General features: G+C 50.6%; 1 protein-coding gene across 3 annotated transcripts in view; it reads right to left on the bottom strand.

Moving 5' to 3' along the window:
• Window positions 1-21,578: 21,578 nt before the first annotated feature.
• LOC119954351 overlaps window positions 21,579-27,564 on the bottom strand; it is a 48,630-nt gene continuing 42,644 nt past the window's right edge. For all 3 annotated transcript variants that reach the window (XM_038779526.1, XM_038779527.1, XM_038779525.1), the window contains 3 exons: window positions 26,513-26,633; window positions 25,645-25,757; window positions 21,579-21,776 (listed from right to left, as the gene is read on the bottom strand). In XM_038779526.1, coding sequence (XP_038635454.1) covers window positions 21,669-21,776; window positions 25,645-25,757; window positions 26,513-26,633 — 342 coding nt within the window. In that variant the 3' untranslated portion in view covers window positions 21,579-21,668. The remainder of the gene's footprint in view (window positions 21,777-25,644; window positions 25,758-26,512; window positions 26,634-27,564) is intronic.

The following is a 27,564-nucleotide window of genomic DNA, read 5'->3' as shown; positions in this document are numbered from 1 at the left end:
ATTACTGTAACACAGCCTCTCTCACAGTATTACTGTAACACAGCCTCTCTCACAGTATTACTGTAACACAGCCTCTCTCACAGTATTACTGTAACACAGTCTCTCTCACAGTATTACTGTAACACAGCCTCTCTCACAGTATTACTGTAACACAGCCTCTCTCACAGTATTACTGTAACACAGCCTCTCTCACAGTTTACTGTAACACAGCCTCTCTCACAGTATTACTGTAACACAGCCTCTCTCACAGTATTACTGTAACACAGTCTCTCTCACAGTATTACTGTAACACAGCCTCTCTCACAGTATTACTGCAACACAGCCTCTCTCACAGTATTACTGTAACACAGCCTCTCTCACAGTATTACTGTAACACAGCCTCTCTCACAGTATTATTGTAACACAGCCTCTCTCACAGTATTACTGTAACACAGCCTCTCTCACAGTATTACTGTAACACAGCCTCTCTCACAGTATTACTGTAACAGCCTCTCTCACAGTATTACTGTAACACAGTCTCTCTCACAGTATTACTCTAACACAGCCTCTCTCACAGTATTACGGCAAAACAGCCTCTCTCACAGTATTACTGTAACACAGCCTCTCTCACAGTATTACGGCAAAACAGCCTCTCTCACAGTATTATTGTAACACAGCCTCTCTCACAGTATTACTGTAACACAGCCTCTCTCACAATCTTACTGTAACACAGCCTCTCTCACAGTATTACTGTAACACAGCCTCTCACAGTATTACTGTAACACAGCCTCTCTCTCACAGTATTACTCTAACACAGCCTCTCTCACAGTATTACGGCAACACAGCCTCTCTCTCACAGTATTACTCTAACACAGCCTCTCTCACAGTATTACTGTAACACAGTCTCTCTCACAGTATTACGGCAACACAGCCTCTCTCACAGTATTACAGTAACACAGCCTCTCTCACAGTATTACTGTAACACAGCCTCTCTCACAGTATTACTGTAACACAGCCTCTCACAGTATTACTGTAACACAGCCTCTCACAGTATTACTGTAACACAGCCTCTCTCACAGTATTACCGTAACACAGCCTCTCTCACAGTATTACTGTAACACAGTCTCTCTCACAGTATTACTGTAACACAGCCTCTCTCACAGTATTACTGTAACACAGCCTCTCTCACAGTATTACTGTAACACAGCCTCTCTCACAGTATTACGGCAAAACAGCCTCTCTCACAGTGTTACTGTAACACAGCCTCTCTCACAGTATTACAGTAACACAGTCTCTCTCACAGTATTACGGCAAAACAGCCTCTCTCACAGTGTTACTGTAACACAGTCTCTCTCGCAGTATTACTGTAACACAGCCTCTCTCACAGTATTACAGTAACACAGTCTCTCTCACGGTATTACTGTAACACAGCCTCTCTCACAGTATTACGGCAACACAGCCTCTCTCACAGTATTACTGTAACACAGCCTCTCTCACAGTATTATTGTAACACAGCCTCTCTCACGGTATTACTGTAACACAGCCTCTTTCACAGTATTACTGTAACACAGCCTCTCTCACAGTATTACTGTAACACAGCCTCTCTCACAGTATTACAGTACAGTAAGAAGTCTTACAACACCAGGTTAAAGTCCAACAGGTTTGTTTCAAACACGAGCTTTCGGAGCACGGCTCCTTCTTCAGGTGAATGGAAAGGCTTGTTCCAGAAATGTTTATATAGACACAGTCAGAGATGCCCCGGAATGCGAGCACCTGCAGGCAATCAAATCATCAAAGATGCAGAGAGAGAGGTAACTCCAGGTTAAAGAGGTGTGAATTGTCCCAAGCCAGTTCAGTCGGTAGGCCTCTGCAAGTCCAGGCTTGTTGGTGGGGGCCGAATGTAATGCGACATGAATCCCAGATCCCGGTTGAGTCCGCATTCATGCGTGCGGAACTTAGCTATAAGTTTTTGCTCAGCAATTTTGCGTTGTCGCGTCTCCTGAAGGCCTCCTTGTAGAATGCTGACCCGGAGATCAGAGGCTGAATGTCCTTGACTGCTGAAGTGTTCCCCAACTGGAAGGGAACAGTCCTGCCTGTTGATAGTCGCACGATGCCCGTTTATTCGTTGTCGCAGTGTCTGCATGGTCTCGCCAATGTACCACGCTTCGGGACATCCTTTCCTGCAGCGTATGAGGTAGACTACAGTATTACAGTAACACAGTCTCTCTCACGGTATTACTGTAACACAGCCTCTTTCACAGTATTACTGTAACACAGCCTCTCTCACAGTATTAGTGTAACACAGTCTCTCTCACAGTATTACTGCAACACGGCCTCTCTCACAGTATTACTGTAACACAGCCTCTCTCACAGTATTACTGTAACACAGCCTCTCTCACAGTATTACTGTAACAGCCTCGCTCACAGTATTACAGTAACACAGCCTCTCTCACAGTATTACTGTAACACAGCCTCTCTCACAGTATTACTGTAACACGGCCTCTCTCACAGTATTACTGTAACACAGCCTCTCTCACAGTATTACTGTAACACAGCCTCTCTCAGTATTACTGTAACACAGTCTCTCTCACGGTATTACTGTAACACAGCCTCTCACACAGTATTACTGTGACACAGTCTCTCTCACAGTATTACTGTAACACAGCCTCGCTCACAGTATTACAGTAACACAGCCTCTCTCACAGTATTACTGCAGCACAGCCTCTCTCACAGTATTACTGTAACACGGCCTCTCTCACAGTATTACTGTAACAGCCTCTCTCACAGTATTACTGTAACACAGCCTCTCTCACAGTATTACTGTAACAACCTCTCTCACAGTATTACTGTAACACGGCCTCTCTCACAGTATTACAGTAACACAGCCTCTCTCACAGTATTACTGCAGCACAGCCTCTCTCACAGTATTATTGTAACACAGCCTCTCTCACAGTATTACTGTAACACAGCCTCTCTCACAGTATTACTGTAACACAGCCTCTCTCACAGTATTACTCTAACACAGCCTCTCTCACAGTATTACGGCAACACAGCCTCTCTCTCACAGTATTACTCTAACACAGCCTCTCTCACAGTATTACGGCAAAACAGCCTCTCTCACAGTATTACTGTAACACAGCCTCTCACAGTATTACTGTAACACAGCCTCTCTCACAGTATTACGGCAACACAGCCTCTCTCACAGTATTACTGTAACACAGCCTCTCTCACAGTATTACTGTAACACAGCCTCTCTCACAGTATTACTGTAACACAGTCTCTCTCACAGTATTACGGCAACACAGCCTCTCTCACAGTATTACTGTAACACAGCCTCTCTCACAGTATTACTGTAACACAGCCTCTCTCACAGTATTACTGTAACACAGTCTCTCTCACAGTATTACGGCAACACAGCCTCTCTCACAGTATTACTGTAACACAGCCTCTCTCACAGTATTATTGTAACACAGCCTCTCTCACAGTATTACTGTAACACAGCCTCTCTCACAGTATTACTGTAACACAGTCTCTCTCACAGTGTTACTGTAACACAGCCTCTCTCACAGTATTACTGTAACACAGCCTCTCTCACAGTATTACTGTAACACAGTCTCTCTCACAGTATTACTGCACACAGCCTCTCTCACAGTATTATTGTAACACAGCCTCTCTCACAGTATTACTGTAACACAGCCTCTCTCACAGTATTACTGTAACACAGCCTCTCTCACAGTATTACTGTAACACAGTCTCTCTCACAGTATTACTGTAACACAGCCTCTCTCACAGTATTACTGCAACACAGCCTCTCTCACAGTATTACTGCACACAGCCTCTCTCACAGTATTACTGTAACACAGCCTCTCTCACAGTATTACTGTAACACAGTCTCTCTCACAGTATTACTGTAACACAGCCTCTCTCACAGCATTACTGTAACACAGCCTCTCTCACAGTATTACTGTAACACAGTCTCTCTCACAGTATTACTGTAACACAGCCTCTCTCACAGTATTAGTGTAACACAGCCTCTCTCACAGTATTACTGTAACACAGTCTCTCTCACAGTATTACTGTAACACAGCCTCTCTCACAGTATTAGTGTAACACAGCCCCTCTCACAGTATTACTGCAACACAGCCTCTCTCACAGTATTACTGCAACACAGCCTCTCTCACAGTATTACTGTAACACAGTCTCTCTCACAGTATTACTGTAACACAGCCTCTCTCACAGTATTACTGTAACACAGCCTCTCTCACAGTATTAGTACAGCACAGCCTCTCTCACAGTATTACTGCAATACAGCCTCTCTCACAGTATTACTGTAACACAGCCTCTCTCACAGTATTACTGTAACACAGCCTCTCTCACAGTATTACTGCAATACAGCCTCTCTCACAGTATTACTGTAACACAGCCTCTCTCACAGTATTACTGCAACACAGCCTCTCTCACAGTATTACTGTAACACAGCCTCTCTCACAGTATTACTGTAACACAGCCTCTCTCACAGTATTAGTACAGCACAGCCTCTCTCACAGTATTACTGCAATACAGCCTCTCTCACAGTATTACTGTAACACAGCCTCTCTCACAGTATTACTGTAACACAGCCTCTCTCACAGTATTACTGTAACACAGCCTCTCTCACAGTATTACTGTAACACAGTCTCTCTCACAGTATTACGGCAACACAGCCTCTCTCACAGTATTACTGTAACACAGTCTCTCTCACAGTATTACAGTATCACAGCCTCTCTCACAGTATTACTGTAACACAGTCTCTCTCACAGTATTACGGCAACACAGCCTCTCTCACAGTATTACCGTAACACAGCCTCTCTCACAGTATTACTGTAACACAGCCTCTCTCACAGTATTACTGTAACACAGCCTCTCTCACAGTATTACTGCAATACAGCCTCTCTCACAGTATTACTGTAACACAGCCTCTCTCACAGTATTACTCTAACACAGACTCTCTCACAGTATTACGGCAACACAGCCTCTCTCACAGTATTACGGCAACACAGCGCTCTCTCACAGTATTACGGCAACACAGCCTCTCTCACAGTATTACTGTAACACAGCCTCTCTCACAGTATTACTGCAACACAGCCTCTCTCACAGTATTACGGCAACACAGCCTCTCTCACAGTATTACTGTAACACAGTCTCTCTCACAGTATTACTGTATCACAGCCTCTCTCACAGTATTACTGCAACACAGCCTCTCTCACAGTATTACGGCAACACAGCCTCTCTCACAGTATTACTGTAACACAGCCTCTCTCACAGTATTACTGTAACACAGCCTCTCTCACAGTATTACTCTAACACAGCCTCTCTCACAGTATTACTGTAACACAGCCTCTCTCACAGTATTACGGCAACACAGCCTCTCTCACAGTATTACGGCAACACAGCCTCTCTCACAGTATTACTGTAACACAGCCTCTCTCACAGTATCACTGCAGCACAGCCTCTCTCACAGTATTACGGCAACACAGCCTCTCTCACAGTATTACTGTAACACAGCCTCTCTCACAGTATTACTGTAACACAGCCTCTCTCACAGTATTACAGGAACACAGCCTCTCTCACAGTATTACGGCAACACAGCCTCTCTCACAGTATTACTGTAACACAGTCTCTCTCACAGTATTACTGTAACACAGCCTCTCTCACAGTATTACTGTAACACAGCCTCTCTCACAGTATTACAGTAACACAGCCTCTCTCACAGTATTACGGCAACACAGCCTCTCTCACAGTATTACTGTAACACAGCCTCTCTCACAGTATTACTGTAACACAGCCTCTCTCACAGTATTACTGCAGCACAGCCTCTCTCACAGTATTACGGCAACACAGCCTCTCTCACAGTATTACGGCAACACAGCCTCTCCTACATTATGAAAAAAATGAAAATGAAAATTGCTTATTTTCACGAGAGGCTTCAATGAAGTTACTGTGAAAAGCTCCTAGTCGCCACATTCCGGCACCTGTTCGGGGAGGCTGGTGCGGGAATTGAACCGTGCTGTTGGCCTGCCTTGGTCTGCTTTAAAAGCCATCGATTTAGCCCAGTGTGCTAAACCAGCCCCTATTATTACTGCTGTACAGCCTCTCTTCAGTATTACACTGAAGGACATGACTGGATTAATTGGTCAAATCGCTGAAGTTGGAGTTGAACTATGATATTTGTACTCCGAGGACATTGGGAACCATGGCTGACATCTGAAGCCGATGGCGGGCTGAGGTGAGGGTGCAGATGGCCGATGTTATGGTCGTAGAACTGAACTCAATAAGTATTTATCCAGTTTACATTCTATCGTCAAAGACAACTTAGAATTGGCCAGCACCCCGTAAACCATCAGCAATCACATAACAACTTTATCCCCATTAAATGAACTACATCAAAAAGTAAATTTCCTGGAAGGATCACGAAGCAACTTGAGTTCCATTCTCATAGTCTTCAAATTAGTTCGATTAGATTCCAGTCGGTAACTCACTCCCGGGTATCTGTTATTCTATATATAAACCACCCTGAACCCCTCGATTAGATTCCAGTCTGTAACTCACTCCCGGGTATCTGTTATTCTATATATAAACCACCCTGAACCCCTCGATTAGATTCCAGTCTGTAACTCACTCCCGGGTATCTGTTATTCTATATATAAACCATCCCGAACCCCTCGATTAGATTCCAGCCTGTAACTCACTCCCGGGTATCTGTTATTCTATATATAAACCACCCTGAACCCCTCGATTAGATTCCAGTCTGTAACTCACTCCCGGGTATCTGTTATTCTATATGTAAACCACCCTGAACCCCTCGATTAAATTCCAGTCTGTAACTCACTCCCGGGTATCTGTTATTCTATATATAAACCACCCTGAACCCCTCGATTAGATTCCAGTCTGTAACTCACTCCCGGGTATCTGTTATTCTATATATAAACCACCCTGAACCCCTCGATTAGATTCCAGTCTGTAACTCACTCCCGGATATCTGTTATTCTATATATAAACCACCATGAACCCCTCGATTATATTCCAGTCTGTAACTCACTCCCGGGTATCTGTTATTCTATATATAAACCACCCTGAACCCCTCGATTAGATTCCAGTCTGTAACTCACTCCCGGGTATCTGTTATTCTATATATAAACCACCCTGAACCCCTCGATTAAATTCCAGTCTGTAACTCACTCCCGGGTATCTGTTATTCTATATATAAACCACCCTGATCCCCTCGATTAGATTCCAGTCTGTAACTCACTCCCGGGTATCTGTTATTCTATATATAAACCACCCTGAACCCCTCGATTAGATTCCAGTCTGTAACTCACTCCCGGGTATCTGTTATTCAAATATAAACCACCCTGAACCCCTCGATTAGATTCCAGTCTGTAACTCACTCCCGGATATCTGTTATTCTATATATAAACCACCATGAACCCCTCGATTAGATTCCAGTCTGTAACTCACTCCCGGGTATCTGTTATTCTATATATAAACCACCCCGAACCCCTCGATTAGATTCCAGTCTGTAACTCACTCCCGGGTATCTGTTATTCTATATATAAACCACCCCGAACCTCTCGATTAGATTCCAGTCTGTAACCCACTCCCGGGTATCTGTTATTCTATATATAAACCACCCCGAACCCCTCGATTAGATTCCAGTCTGTAACTCACTCCCGGGTATCTGTTATTCTATATATAAACCATCCCGAACCCCTCGATTAGATTCCAGTCTGTAACTCACTCCCGGGTATCTGTTATTCTATATATAAACCATCCCGAACCCCTCGATTAGATTCCAGTCTGTAACTCACTCCCGGGTAACTGTTATTCTATATATAAACCATCCCGAACCCCTCGATTAGATTCCAGTCTGTAACTCACTCCCGGGAATCTGTTATTCTATATATAAACCACCCCGAACCCCTCGATTAGATTCCAGTCTGTAACTCACTCCCGGGTATCTGTTATTCTATATATAAACCACCCCAAACCCCTCGATTAGATTCCAGTCTGTAACTCACTCCCGGGTATCTGTTATTCTATATATAAACCATCTGCATTGTTTTTGACTGTTTCTTAGAAGTTCAGGTGAATGGGTCCAGATCTTCGCACTATCTGTCAAGACAAATCAAAGCCCTGGGGCGGAATTCTCCGCTCCTCACGTGGCGTGGGAGAATCGTGGGAGGGCCTCCCGACATTTCTTACGCCCCCCCTGGCGCCCCCGTGATTCTCCCCCCCCCCCTTCTCGGAAAAATCGGCGTTCGCCGTTTTTCACGGCGATTCTCTGAGCCCGATGGGCCGAGCGGCCGGCCCTTCACGCCCGTTTCACCACGGCAGCAACCACACCTGGTTGCTGCATTCGTGAAACGGGCGCCGGATGCTCGTTTGGGGCATCTAGGTGCCCGATTGGGACAGGAGCACCGCGACTGTGCTCCGGAGGGGACGGGCCCGCGATCGGTGCCCACCGATCGTCGGGCCAGCATCCAAAACGGACGCACTCTTTCCCCTCCGCCCCCCGGCAAGATAAAGCCGCCAGGTCTTGCCAGGCGGCGGTGGAGAAAGACGGCACCGCGGGTTCGCGTCGTCTGCGCACTGATGTCATCCGCGAAGCGCCGTTCGGGCGTCATTTCCGGTGGCCGAGGTAGCGGCCGGCAATGACGGGGGCCCGCCCCTAGCCCCCCGGGAGGGGGTGAATTAGGTGCGGGGAGCGGGCCCCGAGGCCGTCGTGAACATCGGCCGAGTTCACGACGGCCTCCACGATTTTGGCCACCAGCAGAGAATTCCGCCCCATGTTTAAATTGCTGATTCAAGATGTTGAACTTGAACATTCATAATATTCTAAAACAGATCTTTCAGAGTTCTTCTAAACATTTGAAATCCGTTTGAAACCTTGGAAGGTGTGGTCAGGAAATCTTTAACCTTTCAGGAAAGAATGTCGGTGATTTCTGATACCATTGTCATTGTGAAACACTTCACTGACTGACACTTCAGGACCACAGATCTTTGAAGGTAGCAACACAAGTGGACAAGGTGGTCAAGAAAGCATATGGAATGTTTGCCTTCATTGGAAGGGACATCGAGTATAAAAACTGGCAAGTCATGGTACAGTTGTACAGACCCTTGGGAAGGCCGCACTTGGAATATTGCGCACAATTCTGGTCACCTCACTAATTGAAGGATGTGGAGGCTTTGGAGAGGGTGCAGAGGAGGTTTGCCAGGATATTGCCTGGTCTGGAGGATTTTAGCTGTGCTGAGAGGCTGGATAGACTCGGACTGTTTTCATTAGAAAGACGGAGGTTGACTTCTGGTGGCGGCGATGTCCGAGTGAGCCGCACATTCGGCGGGCTCTCACTCCGGCGGGCGTTTAGGGGCTGATTCCCCACGATAGCGGGACCACGGGCCTGAAGGAAGGCGGCAGCGAAAGTGCTGAGGAGCGGGCTGCGGCACATGGAACAGCGGGAGTCCAGTAGGCAGAAGAAAAGAGAGAAAAAGGGACAGAGACAAGGAGCTGAAGAAACTTACCTGGAACCTAAGATGGCGGACACACGGACCCTGGACTCAGCAATCCAGCAGGCGCTGGATAACATGCACCAGGTAATGAAGTCCAGTTTTGACGCGCTGAAGCGGGACAGCTTGGACCCAATCCAGAAAGCGGTGGATCAGCTGAACCAGAGGCTGGATGCGCAAGATGTTAAAGTTAAGGAGCTGGGAGAGGCGGTGGAGGAGCAGGCGGATGCGCAAACGGTTGCGGCGCTAGAAGTTGACGGGCTGAAGGAGTGGCAGAGAAGACTGCTAGACAGAGTGGAGGAGCTGGAGAATAGAGCCCGCAGGAACAACCTGAGGATAGTCGGCCTCCCGGAGGGGGCGGAGGGAGCTGATGCTGCAGCGTTTGTAGCAGACCTATTGATGCAGCTGATGGGGGCCGAAGCCTTTCCGCGACCGCCGGAGCTGGAGGGGGCATACAGAGTGCAGGCGAGGCAGGGGCGGCCGGGCGGACCCCCCCCCCCCCCCGCCCGATGGTGATTAAGTTCCACAGGTTCGTGGACAAGGAGCGGGTGCTGCGGTGGGGAAAGAGTGCCAGGAGCAGCACGTGGAACAACGGTGTCCTCCGCATTTACCAGGACCTAAGCCAGGAGGTGGCTCGGCGGCGAGCAGCCTTTAAGAATGTCAAGGAGGTGCTGTTCAAGAAGCACGTGAAGTTTGGTCTGCTGTTCCCGGCTCATTTATGGGTCACGCACCAGGGTCAACACCACTACTTCTCCGAGCCTGAAGAAGCGATGGACTTTGCGAGGGATCAGGGGCTGGTCCCAAAAAGAGGCCCCACGGACGCGAATTTGGGCCCGAGGACTACCGTAGGAAGGTACGCCGAATGGGCCTGGACTGCTGTTCAACGGTTTGCTGGGTCAAAGGTGCCAAGCGGAACATTTGGGACTCTTTGTTCATGGACATTGGTTTGGGGTTTTTTTTTTCTCTTATGTTTTTGTTTTTTCCTCTTTTTTCTGTTTTTTCCTTTTGTGGTGAATGTAACTTGGTAATTCACACTGTATCTTTGTAAGCGCAGTAGCGTTATCCGACCACTAGGGGGAGTAGCTCTAGGAATGCTCAGGAGTTTGTACAGGGCTCCACCCTTGGCTCCGCCCACGACTCCTCCCCCTTGTGCTGCTGTATAAATACCCTTGTCCAGAGTCAGCCTGCAGTTCACCTAGAGTTCAACGGGTAACAGGCTGGCTCTGTAGTAAGTAGATTAAAACCACTGTTCATATCTGAAAGCACGTGTCTGGTGAATTGATGGTTCCATCACCTTTTTGGGCGGATTTGTACTTTTTGTGCAGCTCGCGGAGGACACTGGAGCCGGCACGGTAACGAAGGGGGGCCAGTCAGCAAGGGGGGCCAAGGACGTGGGTTGGGGTTTTTTTTTTTGTTTTGTTGATGTCCATGCCTTCCTGTGCCAGTGAGTTTTCTCCAGTGGGTTGGAGAGGGGGATGGGGCGCCGGGGAGGAGGACGGGGAAACAATGGGTATGAGACAGGAAGGCGCCAGAGGGTTGAGTCACCGGGTTAGCAGATTTGCTAGTCAAGGGAGTCAGGTGGGGGGGGGGGGGGAGATCACAGCCAGTGGATGGCAGGGGTGGAGGTATCGGGGGATGTTGTTAGGGGGGGTGGGTTGTTCTGCTGACGTGGGAGGGACTTGAAATAGGCACTGGAGAGGTCGAGGGTGGAGGCAGCCAACAGGCGGGCCAGGAATGGCGCGACGCACACGCCGAGGGCCAGCCTGAGAAAGGCTATGGCTGACCAGCATGGTGGGGGGGGGGGGGGGGGGAGTTGTGCCCCCCGACCAGGCTGATCACCTGGAACGTCAGGGGACTGAATGGGCCGGTTAAGAGGGCGCGGGTGTTCGCGCACTTGTGGGCTCTGAGGGCGGACGTAATTATGTTGCTGGAGACACATCTGAAAGTTTCTGACCAGACCAGGCTAAGGAAGGGGTGGATTAGCCTGATCTCCCACTCGGACTTGGACTCGAAGTCCAGGGGGGTGGCAATCATGATCAACAAGCGCGTGCAATTTGAGGCGGAGGGCATAGCCGCCGACAGGGGGGGCAGATACCTGATGGTATGGGGCAGACTGGAGGGGAGAAGAGTGGTGCTGGTGGATATATATGCCCTGAACTGGGATGATGTGGACTTCATTAAAAGAGTGCTGGGGAAGATCCCAGACCTGGACTCTCGCAGGCTAATAATGGGGGGGGGACTTTAACATGGTCCTTGACCCGGCTTTGGATCGGTCGTGTCCCAGAACGGGTAGACTCTCAGCAATGGCAAGGGAGCTGAAAGGGTTTATGGAGCAAATGGGGGCAGTGGACCCCTGGAGAGCCAGACAGCCGACGGGAAGGGGCTACTCGTTTTACTCGCACGTCCATAAAGTATATTCTAGGATAGATTTCTTCGTACTAAGCAGGGATTGTATAGGGGAGGTAAAGAACACGGAATACTCAGCAATTACTATCGCAGACCATGCCCCGCACTGGGTGGACCTGCAGATCGGGGGGGGGGGGGGGGGGGGGGGGGGCGAACTACCAACGCCCGCAATGGAGGCTAGATGTGGGACTGCTGTCGGAGGAGGGGATCTGTGAGAGGCTTCGGAGGTGTATGCAAAATTACCTGCAGGTGAATGACATGGGGGAGGTCTCAGCGGCGACCCTGTGGTAGGCGCTAAAGGCAGTAGTGCGGGGGGGAGCTGATTTCAATTGGGGCCCACAGAGCCAAGGCAGACCGGGCAGAGATGGATAGATTGGTCAGGGAAATGGGTCGGATAGATGAAGAGCACGCGGAGTCCCCGGGGGAGGTTTTACTCAGGGAGAGGCAGAGACTACAGGCGGAACTGGGGGCACTATCCATGAGCAGGGCCGTGGAACAGCTTAGGAAGGCGAGGGGCGTGTGTACGAGCATGGGGAAAAGGCTAGCAGACTGTTAGCGCAGCAACTCAGGAGGAGGGAGGCGGCCAGGGAAATAGGTAGAGTGAGGGACGAGGTGGGGCGCAAAGTGGAGAACCCGGCAGGATTGAATAAGGCATTCCGGGACTTCTATCGCAAGCTGTATACTTTGGAGCCGCCGGAAGAACCGGAGGAGATGAAAATGTTTCTGGACGGGTTAACCTTCCCAACAGTAGGTGGGGGGGGCGAGTGGATGAGCTGGGGGCCCCGATTAGAGTAGAGGAGGTATTGGGGGGCCTTAAGGCTATGCAGTCGGGGAAAGCCCCGGGGCCGGATGGATACCCAGTAGAGTTTTATAGGAAGTTCTCTGAGCTGGTGGGCCCGGTCTTGGCGAGGGTTTTCAATGAGGCAAGGGACAGAGGGACCCTGCCGCCGACAATGTCGCAAGCCACTATATCACTGATATTGAAGCGGGGTAAAGACCCGGAGGTGTGCGGGTCCTACAGGCCAATCTCCCTGATTAATGTTGACGCCAAGCTCCTGGCAAAGGTACTGGCGGGTAGAATGGAGGACTGTGTACCGTAGGTGATTGGGGAGGACCAGACTGGGTTCGTGAAAGTTAGGCAGCTGGCGGCCAACCTGAGAAGATTACTTAATGTGATAATGATGCCCCCGGCGGGCAGGGAGGTGGAGGTAGTGGTAGCGATGGACGCCGAGAAGGCCTTTGACCGGGTGGAGTGGGACTATCTATGGGAGGTGCTCGGACGATTTGGGTTCGGGGAGGGACTGGTGAATTGGATCAAATTATTATATCAGGCCCCCAAGGCCAGCGTCAGGACTAACAGAGAAGTGTCGGAGTACTTTAGGCTGTACCGAGGGACCAGACAGGGCTGCCCAATCTCCCCGCTGCTGTTTGTGCTGGCCATAGAGCCGCTGGCGATTGCGCTGAGAGCCGCAGAGGGATGGAAGGGGATGGTGAGGGGCGGGGTAGAACATAGGGTCTCTCTTTACGCAGACGACCTGCTCCTGTACGTGTCGGACCCAGTGGCCGGGATGGGAAGTATACTGGGAATGTTGAGGAAGTTCGGCCAGTTTTCAGGATACAAATTAAATACGGCCAAGAGTGAAATGTTTGTGGTACAGGCAAGGGGCCAGGAGAACAGATTGAGAGGGCTACCGTTTAGGCTGGTTGAGGAAAATTTCCGGTATTTGGGAATCCAGGTGGCACGAGACTGGGGCAGGCTGCACAAGTTAAATTTGGCCAGAGTGGTGGAGCAAATGAAGGGAGAGTTTCGGAGATGGGATGCACTCCCGCTGTCGCTGGCAGGGAGGGTGCAGACTGTAAAGATGACAATCCTCCCTAGATTTCTGTTTGTTTTTCAGTGCCTCCCGATCTTTGTCCCACAGTCCTTCTTCAAAAGAGTTAACGGGCTGATCATGAGCTTTGTCTGGGTGGGAAAATCCCCGCGGGTGAAGAAGGCGATGCTGGAGAGGAATCGCAGCGAGGGAGGGCTGGCTTTGCCGAGTCTGATTAATTATTACTGGGCAGCCAACATCGCTATGATAAGGAAGTGGATGGTGGGTACGGGGTCTACCTGGGAGTGGGTGGAGGTGGCTTCGTGCAGGGGCTCCAGCTTGGCAGCCCTGGTCACGGCTCCTCTACCACTGCCGCCGGCCAGGTACTCCACCAGCCCGGTAGTGGTGGCGACCCTGCGGATATGGGGCCAGTGGAGGAAGCATGTAGGGGAGATGGGGGCGTCGGTTTGGGCGCCAATCTGCGACAACCATCGGTTTGCCCCCGAGAGTATGGGTGGGGGGTTTCGAGCATGGCGGCGGCCGGGGGTGGGAAGGGTGGGCGATATGTTCCTGGAAGGGAGCTTTGCGAGTTTGAGGAGCTTGGAGGAGAAATTTGGGCTGGTAAGGGGAAATGATTTTAGGTACCTACAGTTGCGGGACTTTGTTCGTAGACAGGTCCCATCTTTCCCACGCCTCCCGCCAATGGGGATCCAAGACAGAATAGTCTCTAGGGGGGAAGAAGGGGAGGGTAGAGTCTCTGATATTTATGAGGTGCTCATGACAGAGGAAGGGTCCCAGACGGACAAACTGAAACTTAAATGGGAGGAGGAGCTAGGCGGAGAAATGGAGGATGGGCTGTGGGCAGAGGCCCTGAGTAGGGTAAATTCGACCGCGACATGTGTGAGGCTCGGGTTGATTCAATTTAAGGTCGTTCACCGGGCCCATATGACGGTGGCTCGGATGAGCAAATTCTTTGGTAGAGGACAAATGCGCTAGATGCGTGGGAGGACCAGCGAACCACGTTCACATATTTTGGGCATGCCCTGAGCTGAGGGGGTACTGGGAGGGATTTGCGGGTGTCATGTCCCAGGTGCTAAAAACAAGGGTGGTGATGGGTCCAGGGGTGGCAATTTTTGGGGTTTCGGAAGACCCGGGAGTCCAGGGGGAGAAAGAGGCCGATGTTTTGGCCTTTGCTTCCCTGATAGCCCGGCGACGAATACTATTGGAGTGGATGGACTCAAAGCCCCCGAAGACTGAGTTGTGGCTTGCGGACATGTCGAGTTTCCTGGGTATGGAAAAAATTAAGTTCGCCTTGAGGGGATCTAGACATAGAACAGTACAGCACAGAACAGGCCCTCCGGCCCTCGATGTTGTGCCGAGCAATGATCACCCTACCTAAACCCACGTAACCCGTATACCCGTAACCCAACAATCCCCCCATTAACCTTACACTACGGGCAATTTAGCATGGCCAATCCACCTAACCCGCACATCTTTGGACTGTGGGAGGAAACCGGAGCACCCGGAGGAAACCCACGCACACACGGGGAGGATGTGCAGACTCCACACAGACAGTGACCCAGCCGGGAATCGAACCTGGGACCCTGGAGCTGTGAAGCATTGATGCTAACCACCATGCTACCGTGAGGCCCATAATCTGTACAGGGGTTCGCCCGGAGGTGGTAACCATTTATTGACTTCTTTGCGGGAGAGTGAGCGTCAGCAGGGGGTGGGGTAGCGTAGAGTAGAGTAGGAGGGATAAAATGGCGGGTAGTACCAGTGGGAGAGGAGCGGGCTTGTGCAGTATGTTACGATTGAAGTATTGAATGTTCGTGGATGTTTGCACATTTTTGCCTTTTTTGCTTTCTTTCTGTTGATGTCTGTAACTGTTTACAAAGCCTGTTTATTAAAAAAATACTGTTTATTAAAAAAAAAGACGGAGGTTGAGGGGTGACCTGATAAAGGTCTACAAGATTATGAGGGGCATGGAGAGTGGATGGGCAGGCACTCTTTCCCAGGGTGGAGGGGTCAGTCACCAGGGGGCATAGGTTTAAGGTCCATGGGGCAAAGTTTAGAGGAGATGTGCGAAGCAGGTTTATTTTACGCAGAGGGTGGTGAGTGCCTGGAACACGTTGCCAGGGGAGGTTGTGGAAGCAGATACATTAACCACGTTCAAAAGGCATCTTGACAAACACATGGATAGGACGGGTATAGAGGGACACGGCACAAGGAAGGGCTGAGGGTTTTGGCCGAGGGTGGCTTCATGACCGGTACAGGCTTGCAGGGCCGAAGGGCCTGTTCCTGTGCTGTATTGTTCTTTGTTCTGTAAGATGAAAGAAAAAGGATGCCAAAAAACTTTATGGAGCTCCCAAGTCTTTTGAGAAGTGGACACTTGCAGAAATGAAATTGACAGCATAGTGAGGGAATCCTGTGTTGAGCTTGTATCTTAAAATGAATTTCAGAACCCTGTACAGGTTTACTGTTCTGAACCCATGGCATCAGGAGAACAGGAAAACCTGCCAAAACCCTGCCAACATTCCCGTACCAGCCTCCCCGGACAGGCTCCGGAATGTGGCGACTAGGGGCTTTTCCCGGTAACTTCACTGAAGCCTACTCGTGACAATAAGCGATTTTCATTTCACTTCGCCTCCAGATTACGATATCACTGTGGAATAGCAGCTGTTCACAGATGTAACACTTTAATTCAGAAATTACCTTTCGGAAAGGGATTGAGATGTTGAAAGAAAGGAAAACCAATGCCTTAACTGAAAAGACAATCTGGAGTTTAAAACGCCTACAAGCAAATCAGCCGGACATCAGTCACTCCGATATCCCCGGCCTCAGTCACTCCGATATCCCCGGCCTCAGTCACTCCGATATCCCCGGCCTCAGTCACTCCGATATCTCCGGCCTCAGTCACTCCGATATCCCCGGCCTCAGTCACTCCGATATCCCCGGCCTCAGTCACTCCGATATCCCCGGCCTCAGTCACTCCGATATCCCCGGCCTCAGTCACTCCGATATCCCCGGCCTCAGTCACTCCGATATCCCCGGCCTCAGTCACTCCGCCCCGGCCTCAGTCACTCCGATATCCCCGGCCTCAGTCACTCCGATATCCCCGGCCTCAGTCACTCCGATATCCCCGGCCTCAGTCACTCCGATATCCCCGGCCTCAGTCACTCCGATATCCCCGGCCTCAGTCACTCCGATATCCCCGGCCTCAGTCACTCCGATATCCCCGGCCTCAGTCACTGATATCCCCGGCCTCAGTCACTCTGATATCCCCGGCCTCAGTCACTCCGATATCCCCGGCCTCAGTCACTCCGATATCCCCGGCCTCAGTCACTCCGATATCCCCGGCCTCAGTCACTCCGATATCCCCGGCCTCAGTCACTCCGATATCCCCGGCCTCAGTCACTCCGATATCCCCGGCCTCAGTCACTCCGATATCCCCGGCCTCAGTCACTGATATCCCCGGCCTCAGTCACTGATATCCCCGGCCTCAGTCACTCCGATATCCCCGGCCTCAGTCACTCCGATATCCCCGGCCTCAGTCACTCCGATATCCCCGGCCTCAGTCACTCCGATATCCCCGGCCTCAGTCACTCCGATATCCCCGGCCTCAGTCACTCCGATATCCCCGGCCTCAGTCACTCCGATATCCCCGGCCTCAGTCACTCCGATATCCCCGGCCTCAGTCACTCCGATATCCCCGGCCTCAATCACTCCGATATCCCCGGCCTCAGTCACTCCGATATCCCCGGCCTCAGTCACTCCGATATCCCCGGCCTCAGTCACTCCGATATCCCCGGCCTCAGTCACTCCGATATCCCCGGCCTCAGTCACTCCGATATCCCCGGCCTCAGTCACTCCGATATCCCCGGCCTCAGTCACTCCGATATCCCCAGCCTCAGTCACTCCGATATCCCCGGCCTCAGTCACTCCGATATCCCCGGCCTCAGTCACTCCGATATCCCCGGCCTCAGTCACTCCGATATCCCCGGCCTCAGTTACTCTGATATCCCCGGCCTCAGTCACTCCGATATCCCCGGCCTCAGTCACTCCGATATCCCCGGCCTCAGTCACTCCGATATCCCCGGCCTCAGTCACTCCGATATCCCCGGCCTCAGTCACTGATATAAGAACATAAGAACATAAGAACTAGGAGCAAGAGTAGGCCATCTGGCCCCTCGAGCCTGCTCCGCCATTCAATTAGATCATGGCTGATCTTTTGTGGACTCAGCTCCACTTTCCGGCCCGAACACCATAACCCTTAATCCCTTTATTCTTCAAAAAACTATCTATCTTTACCTTAAAAACATGTAATGAAGGAGCCTCAACTGCTTCACTGGGCAAGGAATTCCATAGATTCACAACCCTTTGGGTGAAGAAGTTCCTCCTAAACTCAGTCCTAAATCTACTTCCCCTTATTTTGAGGCTATGCCCCCTAGTTCTGCTGTCACCCGCCAGTGGAAACAACCTGCCCGCATCTATCCTATCTATTCCCTTCATAATTTTAAATGTTTCTATAAGATCCCCCCTCATCCTTCTAAATTCCACCGAGTACAGTCCCAGTCTACTCAACCTCTCCTCATAATCCAACCCCTTCAGCTCTGGGATTAACCTAGTGAATCTCCTCTGCACACCCTCCAGCGCCAGCACGTCCTTTCTCAAGTAAGGAGACCAAAACTGAACACAATACTCCAGGTGTGGCCGCACTAACACCTTATACAATTGCAACATAACCTCCCTAGTCTTAAACTCCATCCCTCTAGCAATGAAGGACAAAATTCCATTTGCCTTCTTAATCACCTGTTGCACCTGTAAACCAACCTTCTGTGACTCATGCACTAGCACACCCATCTGCCAGACCCTAGTCCATTTACTTAACCTATCCAAATCCCTCTGCAGACTTCCAGTATCCTCTGCACTTTTCGCTTTACCACTCATCTTAGTGTCATCTGCAAACTTGGACACATTGCCCTTGGTCCCCAACTCCAAATCATCAATGTAAATTGTGAACAATTGTGGGCCCAACACGGATCCCTGAGGGACACCACTAGCTACTGATTGCCAACCAGAGAAACACCCATTTATCCCAACTCTTTGCTTTCTATTAATTAACCAATCCTCTATCCATGCTACTACTTTACCCTTAATGCCATGCATCTTTATCTTATGCAGCAACCTTTTGTGTGGCACCTTGTCAAAGGCTTTCTGGAAATCCAGATATACCACATCCATCGGCTCCCCGTTATCTACTGCACTGGTAATGTCCTCAAAAAATACCACTAAATTAGTTAAGCATGACCTGCCTTTAACGAACCCATGCTGCGTCTGCCCAATGGGACAATTTCTATCCAGATGCCTCGCAATTTCTTCCTTGATGATAGATTCCAGCATCTTCCCTATTACCGAAGTCAAACTCACTGGCCTATAATTTCCTGCTTTCTGCCTACCTCCTTTTTTAAACAGTGGCGTCACGTTTGCTAATTTCCAATCCACCGGGACCACCCCAGAGTCTAGTGAATTTCGGTAAATTATCACTAGTGCATCTGCAATTTCCCTAGCCATCTCTTTTAGCACTCTGGGATGCATTCCATCAGGGCCAGGAGACTTGTCTCCCTTTAGCCCCATTAGCTTGCCCATCACTACCTCCTTAGTGATAACAATCCTCTCAAGGTCCTCACCTGTCATAGCCTCATTTCTATCAGATATCCCTGGCCTCAGTCACTCCGATATCCCCGGCCTCAGTCACTCAGATATCCCTGGCCTCAGTCACTCCGATATCCCCGGCCTCAGTCACTCCGATATCCCCGGCCTCAGTCACTCCGATATCCCCGGCCTCAGTCACTCCGATATCCCCGGCCTCAGTCACTCCGATATCCCCGGCCTCAGTCACTGATATCCCCGGCCTCAGTTACTCTGATATCCCCGGCCTCAGTCACTCCGATATCCCCGGCCTCAGTCACTCCGATATCCCCGGCCTCAGTCACTCCGATATCCCCGGCCTCAGTCACTCCGATATCCCCGGCCTCAGTCACTCCGATATCTCCGGCCTCAGTCACTCCGATATCCCCGGCCTCAGTCACTCCGATATCCCCGGCCTCAGTCACTCCGATATCCCCGGCCTCAGTCACTCCGATATCCCCGGCCTCAGTCACTCCGATATCCCCGGCCTCAATCACTCCGATATCCCCGGCCTCAGTCACTCCGATATCCCCGGCCTCAGTCACTGATATCCCCGGCCTCAGTCACTCCGATATCCCCGGCCTCAGTCACTCCGATATCCCCGGCCTCAGTCACTCCGATATCCCCGGCCTCAGTCACTCCGATATCCCCGGCCTCAGTCACTGATATCCCCGGCCTCAGTCACTCCGATATCCCCGGCCTCAGTCACTCCGATATCCCCGGCCTCAGTCACTCCGATATCCCCGGCCTCAGTCACTCCGATATCCCCGGCCTCAGTCACTCCGATATCCCCGGCCTCAGTCACTCCGATATCCCCGGCCTCAGTCACTCCGATATCCCCGGCCTCAGTCACTCCGATATCCCCGGCCTCAGTCACTGATATCCCCGGCCTCAGTTACTCTGATATCCCCGGCCTCAGTCACTCCGATATCCCCGGCCTCAGTCACTCCGATATCCCCGGCCTCAGTCACTCCGATATCCCCGGCCTCAGTCACTCCGATATCCCCGGCCTCAGTCACTCCGATATCTCCGGCCTCAGTCACTCCGATATCCCCGGCCTCAGTCACTCCGATATCCCCGGCCTCAGTCACTCCGATATCCCCGGCCTCAGTCACTCCGATATCCCCGGCCTCAGTCACTCCGATATCCCCGGCCTCAATCACTCCGATATCCCCGGCCTCAGTCACTCCGATATCCCCGGCCTCAGTCACTGATATCCCCGGCCTCAGTCACTCCGATATCCCCGGCCTCAGTCACTCCGATATCCCCGGCCTCAGTCACTCCGATATCCCCGGCCTCAGTCACTCCGATATCCCCGGCCTCAGTCACTCCGATATCCCCGGCCTCAGTCACTCCGATATCCCCGGCCTCAGTCACTGATATCCCCGGCCTCAGTCACTCCGATATCCCCGGCCTCAGTCACTCCGATATCCCCGGCCTCAGTCACTCCGATATCCCCGGCCTCAGTCACTCCGATATCCCCGGCCTCAGTCACTGATATCCCCGGCCTCAGTCACTCCGATATCCCCGGCCTCAGTCACTCCGATATCCCCGGCCTCAGTCACTCCGATATCCCCGGCCTCAGTCACTCCGATATCCCCGGCCTCAGTCACTGATATCCCCGGCCTCAGTCACTCCGATATCCCCGGCCTCAGTCACTCCGATATCCCCGGCCTCAGTCACTCCGATATCCCCGGCCTCAGTCACTCCGATATCCCCGGCCTCAGTCACTGATATCCCCGGCCTCAGTCACTCCGATATCCCCGGCCTCAGTCACTCCGATATCCCCGGCCTCAGTCACTCCGATATCTCCGGCCTCAGTCACTCCGATATCCCCGGCCTCAGTCACTCCGATATCCCCGGCCTCAGTCACTCCGATATCCCCGGCCTCAGTCACTCCGATATCCCCGGCCTCAGTCACTCCGATATCCCCGGCCTCAATCACTCCGATATCCCCGGCCTCAGTCACTGATATCCCCGGCCTCAGTCACTCCGATATCCCCGGCCTCAGTCACTCCGATATCCCCGGCCTCAGTCACTCCGATATCCCCGGCCTCAGTCACTGATATCCCCGGCCTCAGTCACTCCGATATCCCCGGCCTCAGTCACTCCGATATCCCCGGCCTCAGTCACTCCGATATCCCCGGCCTCAGTCACTCCGATATCCCCGGCCTCAGTCACTCCGATATCCCCGGCCTCAGTTACTCTGATATCCACAATCCCAGTCACTCAAAACCGCTAATCCACAATTAAATTTGTTTGCTCCATTTGTCGCTCATACTGGAAGAGGTCAGCCAAGTCTTCATCCATGTATTCACTCATCTCCATCAAGATGACATCCAGCACCTGCAGGAGAGAGAAAACTGTCACTGTTAATTCAACCAGATCTACCCAGCTGTGGACGTATGGGGCGAGACTTGCATTTTACCGTGAATACCTCATCTCTCCATCATTCCGCTTGGAATTCTGAATGATTCCTTAAATGAAGGAAAGGAAGTGGGAAGAATCAGATAGACGGGGACTGCCAGTAGATACTAGCCTTCCAGCTAGCAGTGCCCAAGTAGGATAAATATATCTGCATGCTATTTCTTAATGTCCAATTATTAGGGCATTTTAAGTAATTTATATTTAGGTTTTAGAAAGAAAATATAGCTTGAAGTAAATTCATTTGGTGTTTCTAAATTTTAAAAGGTTAGTGACTTCAGGTTGTTTCAGATACCTGCATGATAATGAGAGTTTATGCGTAAAAGCAAATAAAGTTTAAAGAAATACCAGGCTGTTGCTTAGCAATCAGGGTCCATCCAAGATAGAAAGAACTTTGAAGTTATTTGTATGCGACTGCCAGAAGAAGCTGGACATGGGACAAGGGACCTGCAGAGGGCAGATCACCCAAAAGAACAAAAGAAAGTGACAGAAAGCAGGATGTCGGGACAAAAGTATGTTTCAGGAACACAGTTAAATGAGAGGAACAAAGAACAAGAAGTTGAACAAGGTTGTTTTTGGTGAAGTCAAGTAAATAATAGGGAAGGAGCCCTGAGTTACAGAGGTATCAGATTTAAATTCTGCAAGATGAGAAGTCAGGGGCGGGATTCTCCCCTACCCGGCGGGGTGGGGGGGTCCCGGCTAAGCGGAGTGGTGCCAACCACTCCGGCATCGGGCCTCCCCAAAGGTGCGGAATTCTCCTTTGAGCAGCCTTTGACGCCCGCCGCTGGCCGAAAGGCCTTCGCCGGTTCACGCATGACATCACCACCCGTGCATGCGCGCTGGTGTAGGCCGTGGCGGCGGCGGAAGAGAAAGAGTGCCCCCACGCCACTGGCCCGATCGCGGGCCTGGCCACCGTGGGGCACACCCCGGGGTCCGATCGTCCTGCGCCCCCCCCCCCCCCCCCTCCCCCCGGACCCCGGGGGCCCGCTCGCGCTGTCGATCCCGCCACCACCAGAGGTGGTTGAAACCACGGCGGCGGAAGAGGCCCGTCAGCGGCGGGACTTCGGCCCATCGCGGGCCGGAGAATCGCCGCAGGGGGCTCGCCGCGGCGTGGCGCGATTCCCGCCCCCGCCAATTCCCGGGTGGCGGAGAATTTCTGCCACGGCGGGGACGGGATTTTCGGCGGCCCCGGGCGATTCTCCGACCCTGCGTGGGGTCGGAGAATTTCGCCCCAGATATCTGAAGTGATCAAACATTTGATGACATCTTAATAAAGCCTGTGAAGCAGTGGTGCTCTGGTGGTGTGGCCGGCTACCTGAGAGATCGCATGGCAGATTGAATGCACACGGTGATCCTGGCCCGAGGAATACTGAAAGGAGAGGTTGAAATCCTGGATATAGAATCTTGGTGAAGGCATCAAAGAGAAAGTGTATTTTGGGAGAAGAATCCAGAGTGTGTCCTTTGAGAGTGGAGCTTGAAAATCCTTGTGGGAAAGTTAGATTCCAGTGACACCAGTTGACTCAGTGTGACAAGCACCTGGGGATTTGATGAGAAATCCACAGATATTGTTTAGTGTGTCATCGGTTTCATAATGCAATGTATCTGACCACAACTCACCTATTGGTTTACATGGACTGTGTACTTACTGAGAACATTGACAGAGAAGATGTTGTACTTTGTGTTATCCTCACAAATCTGTATGTGTCTGGGATTATATAGCTGGGATGAGTGTATTATAGTTGCTCTTTTATTGTTTAACAGTTGAAAATAAATTGGCCGTCCTGTGACTCTATTCATCCACATCACTAAACAAAAATTAAAATTAAAATCTATTGAGTCAATCTGGGATCTGACTGTCCAGCAGTCACACCAGATGGGATTGTAAAACTATGTAACTATGTTTTATGTTAATCAGTTAATTCTTAATGGACACGCAGCACAAAATGTCTTCCTTTTTTCATTCATTCATGGGATGCAGGCATTGTCCAACCCGAATTGTTCATGAATGAAATGGTTAAGAGTGAACCACGTTGCAGTAGATCTGGAGTAAGAGACCTGACCAGGTAAGGACAGCAGGTTTCACTCCCAAAAACACACTGGTGAAACAATGGTTTTTGGGCATCCTTTTAATTATAGATTTTTCTTGCATTCAAATTTCATCAGGGCAGCACGGTGTCACAGTGGTTAGCACTGCTGCCTCACAGCGCCGAGGACCCGGGTTCGATTCCGGCCACGGGTCGCTGTCCGTGTGGAGTTTGCACATTCTTCCCGTGCCTGCGTAAGTCTCAACCCCACAACTCAAAGATGTGCTGGGTAGGTGAGTTGGCCACACTAAATTACCCCTTAATAGGAAAAACAATAATTGGGTTTTCTAAATTAAAAAAAAATAAAATAATTTGAATTTCATGACCTGTTGTGGCAGGATTTGGACCCGAACATTTTGAGATTACGAGTCAGTGACAATCCCACGACGCCAGCACCGTAACATCATATCTCAATCTCACTTAAAAGGACAGTCAAAATGATATTCAAATTGATACAGACCTTGGGCAGTATGAGCTGTACTTCGGCTAGGCGTTGAACTGGATTGATGGAACAAACCAGAGGGAGCTTTACTCTGTATCTAACCCCATGCTGTACCTGCCCTGGGAGTGTTTGATGGGGATAGTGTAGAGGGAGCTTTACTCTGTATCTAACCCCGTGCTGTACCTGTCCTGGGAGTGTTTGATGGGGACAGTGTAGAGGAAGCTTTACTCTGTATCTAACCCCGTGCTGTACCTGTCCTGGGAGTGTTTGATGGGGACAGTGTAGAGGGAGCTTTACTCTGTATCTAACCCCGTGCAGTACCTGTCCTGGGAGTGTTTGATGGGGACAGTGTAGAGGGAGCTTTACTGTGTATCTAACCCCGTGCTGTACCTGCCCTGGGAGTGTTTGATGGGGACAGTGTAGAGGGAGCTTTACTCTGTATCTAACCCCGTGCTGTACCTGTCCTGGGAATGTTTGATGGGGACAGTGTAGAGGGAGCTGTACTCTGTATCTAACCCCGTGCTGTACCTGTCCTGGAAGTGTTTGATGGGGACAGTGTAGAGGGAGCTTTACTCTGTATCTAACCCCGTGCTGTACCTGCCCTGGGAGTGTTTGATGGGAACAGTGTAGAGGGAGCTTTACTCTGTATCTAACCCCGTGCAGTACCTGTCCTGGGAGTGTTTGATGGGGACAGTGTAGAGGGAGCTTTACTCTGTATCTAACCCCGTGCTGTACCTGTCCTGGGAGTGTTTGATGGGAACCGTGCAGTGAAATCTTTTTGTTGGATGTTGCGATGCAAGCACTTGAAATTGCAAGGTCTTAAAATCGCTCACTTGGGAAATGCAGAAGTCACAGATGTAAAAAATGAATTACGGAGAGAAAAACACCGTCTTAGAATCACAGAGACCCTACAGTGCAGGAGGAGGCTATTCGACACATTGAGTTTGCACTGACCCTCTGAAACAGCACCGACCTATGCCCATGCCCCCACCCTATCCCCGTAACTCCACCTAACCTTTTGGACAATAAGGGTCAAAACACCTAACCTGCACATCTTTGGACTGTGGGAGGCACCCGGAGGAAACCCACGCAGACACGGGGAGGACGTGCAGACTTCACACAGTGACCCAAGCCGGGAATCGAACCTGGGACACTGGCACTGATGCAGTAGTGCTAACCACTCTGCTGCCCCTTGCAGTCAGCCTGGAGGCAGGAGAGCCAAACAGGAAATAATGGGAATTAATAGTATGAAATTTGCACTCACCACGTTGGTAAAAGCCTTGGTGTGGTAATCCCTCAGAGCCACATTTTCAACAGTTAAATTGTTGTGTTTTGTAATGTTAAGGTATTGCCCCAACAGGACATCGAGCATCCAACCTACAAAAGGAAATGTTGAGTATGTTTGGAGTTAGAAATTGGCACTGAAATGAATCAAACATTCATCGCAAACGTCCTTGAGAATCCACCTGGTATCAGTTGTGGATCAGTGAGTTGCAGTCTCATTTCTCCGTCAGTGTGCTGTAGGTTCAACTTCCACATCAACACAGTCACAAGGGAGCCACGGGTTGTGGGGATGGTTGGAAAGTGGAATTAAGGCCACTGTCGTGATTGTATTGAACGGTAGCAGGCTCGAGAGACCAAATGATCTGCTCCTATTTCTCATGTAGTCCTGAGCCAACGCCAAATGCAGTTAGAACACACAGAATCACCCAACTGCAGAAATGGAATTCACCCCTAATTTTAAAGACAAGGGGCTGGATTCTCCAATTCTGGGGCAATTTTGAACACTAAGTTGTGTTTATTTTGAACACTAAGTTGCACAAGCATACACAGACTCTGTCCCAATCTGCATTTGTTTCAATGGAATCACCCCCATTTCTTTCAGATTCTCTCTTCCTTTTCACTCACTGAAACATTTGAATCGCACCAGTCTTCTTGGGATTTTGCAAAAGTTGCTTAATTGGCAGCTTGAAGATCGGCTAAGGGAGGTTTGATGAACTCATGGATTTTCCTCCTCCTCCTTTCTTGGGTAACCATTGACTTTGTGTGTGTGTGTGACGAGAAGCAAGTCCTGTGCTGAGCAAACTGTACACGTTGCTCAGTGCATGGATACACAGAGTAGAATGACTCACTGTCTAATAGCCTGTCCATCTCAATCTTTTCAGAGAATGCTCTCCCTTGGCTTCCTATAATCTTCACCAGCTTCTCCAGGAGGAACATGTCAATCAGTCGCTTGCTGGCATATGTCCTGACCTGCATGAAAATATATGTTAATTATTAGGCTCCAAAGTGCTTGTGTTATTAATTACTGTAAACTACTAATGGACCTTGATCTCACAATTTGACAGATCCCACCAACTCCTTTGTAGAGATTGTCCTTCCCCAGCCAAAGCCAATTACAATTCAACAACACCTTTCCAGTTTCTTCAGGCTGTACCGAACAGAGTTCAAATGCTCGCTATCAATAAACCACAGGTCATATTCACATAACCTGAGGAGGGCCCAACTGGATGTTGGCCTGGACCCCTGAAGATTTTCAGAGTAATTCTTGTATTCCTCCATCCCGTTAGCTCAGTTGGCTGGGGGGCTGGTTTGTGTTGCAGAGAAAAACCAACAGCACAGGTTCAATTCCCGTGCCGGATGGGTTGATCATGAAAAACCCGCCTTCTCAAACTTACCCCTCGCCTGAGGTGTGGCGATATTCAGGTTAAATGACCAGCAGTCAGCTCTCCCCCCCTCAAAGGGAAAACAGCCTGAGTTCATTTGGGACTATGGCAACTTTACAATTATCAACGGACCCTCAGCATTGGCAACCATTGGAAGGGAGACCCTCAGCATTGGCAGCCATTGGAAGGGAGACCCCCAGCATTGGCAGCCATTGGAAGGGAGACCCTCAGCATTGGCAGCCATTGGAAGGGAGACCCCCAGCATTGGCAGCCATTGGAAGGGAGACCCTCAGCATTGGCAGCCATTGGAAGGCAGACCCTCAGCATTGGCAGCCATTGGAAGGGAGACCCCCAACATTGGCAGCCATTGGAAGGGAGACCCTCAGCATTGGCAGCCATTGGAAGGGAGACCCCCAGCATTGGCAGCCATTGGAAGGGAGACCCTCAGCATTGGCAGCCATTGGAAGGCAGACCCTCAGCATTGGCAGCCATTGGAAGAGAGTTCTCCAGATTTGCAG

Source organism: Scyliorhinus canicula, chromosome 19 (genome assembly GCF_902713615.1).
Source record: "Scyliorhinus canicula chromosome 19, sScyCan1.1, whole genome shotgun sequence".
Lineage (NCBI taxonomy): Eukaryota > Metazoa > Chordata > Chondrichthyes > Carcharhiniformes > Scyliorhinidae > Scyliorhinus > Scyliorhinus canicula.
The sequence above is the reverse complement of the archived record's forward strand: the minus strand, read 5'-3'. Positions and strand labels throughout refer to the sequence as shown.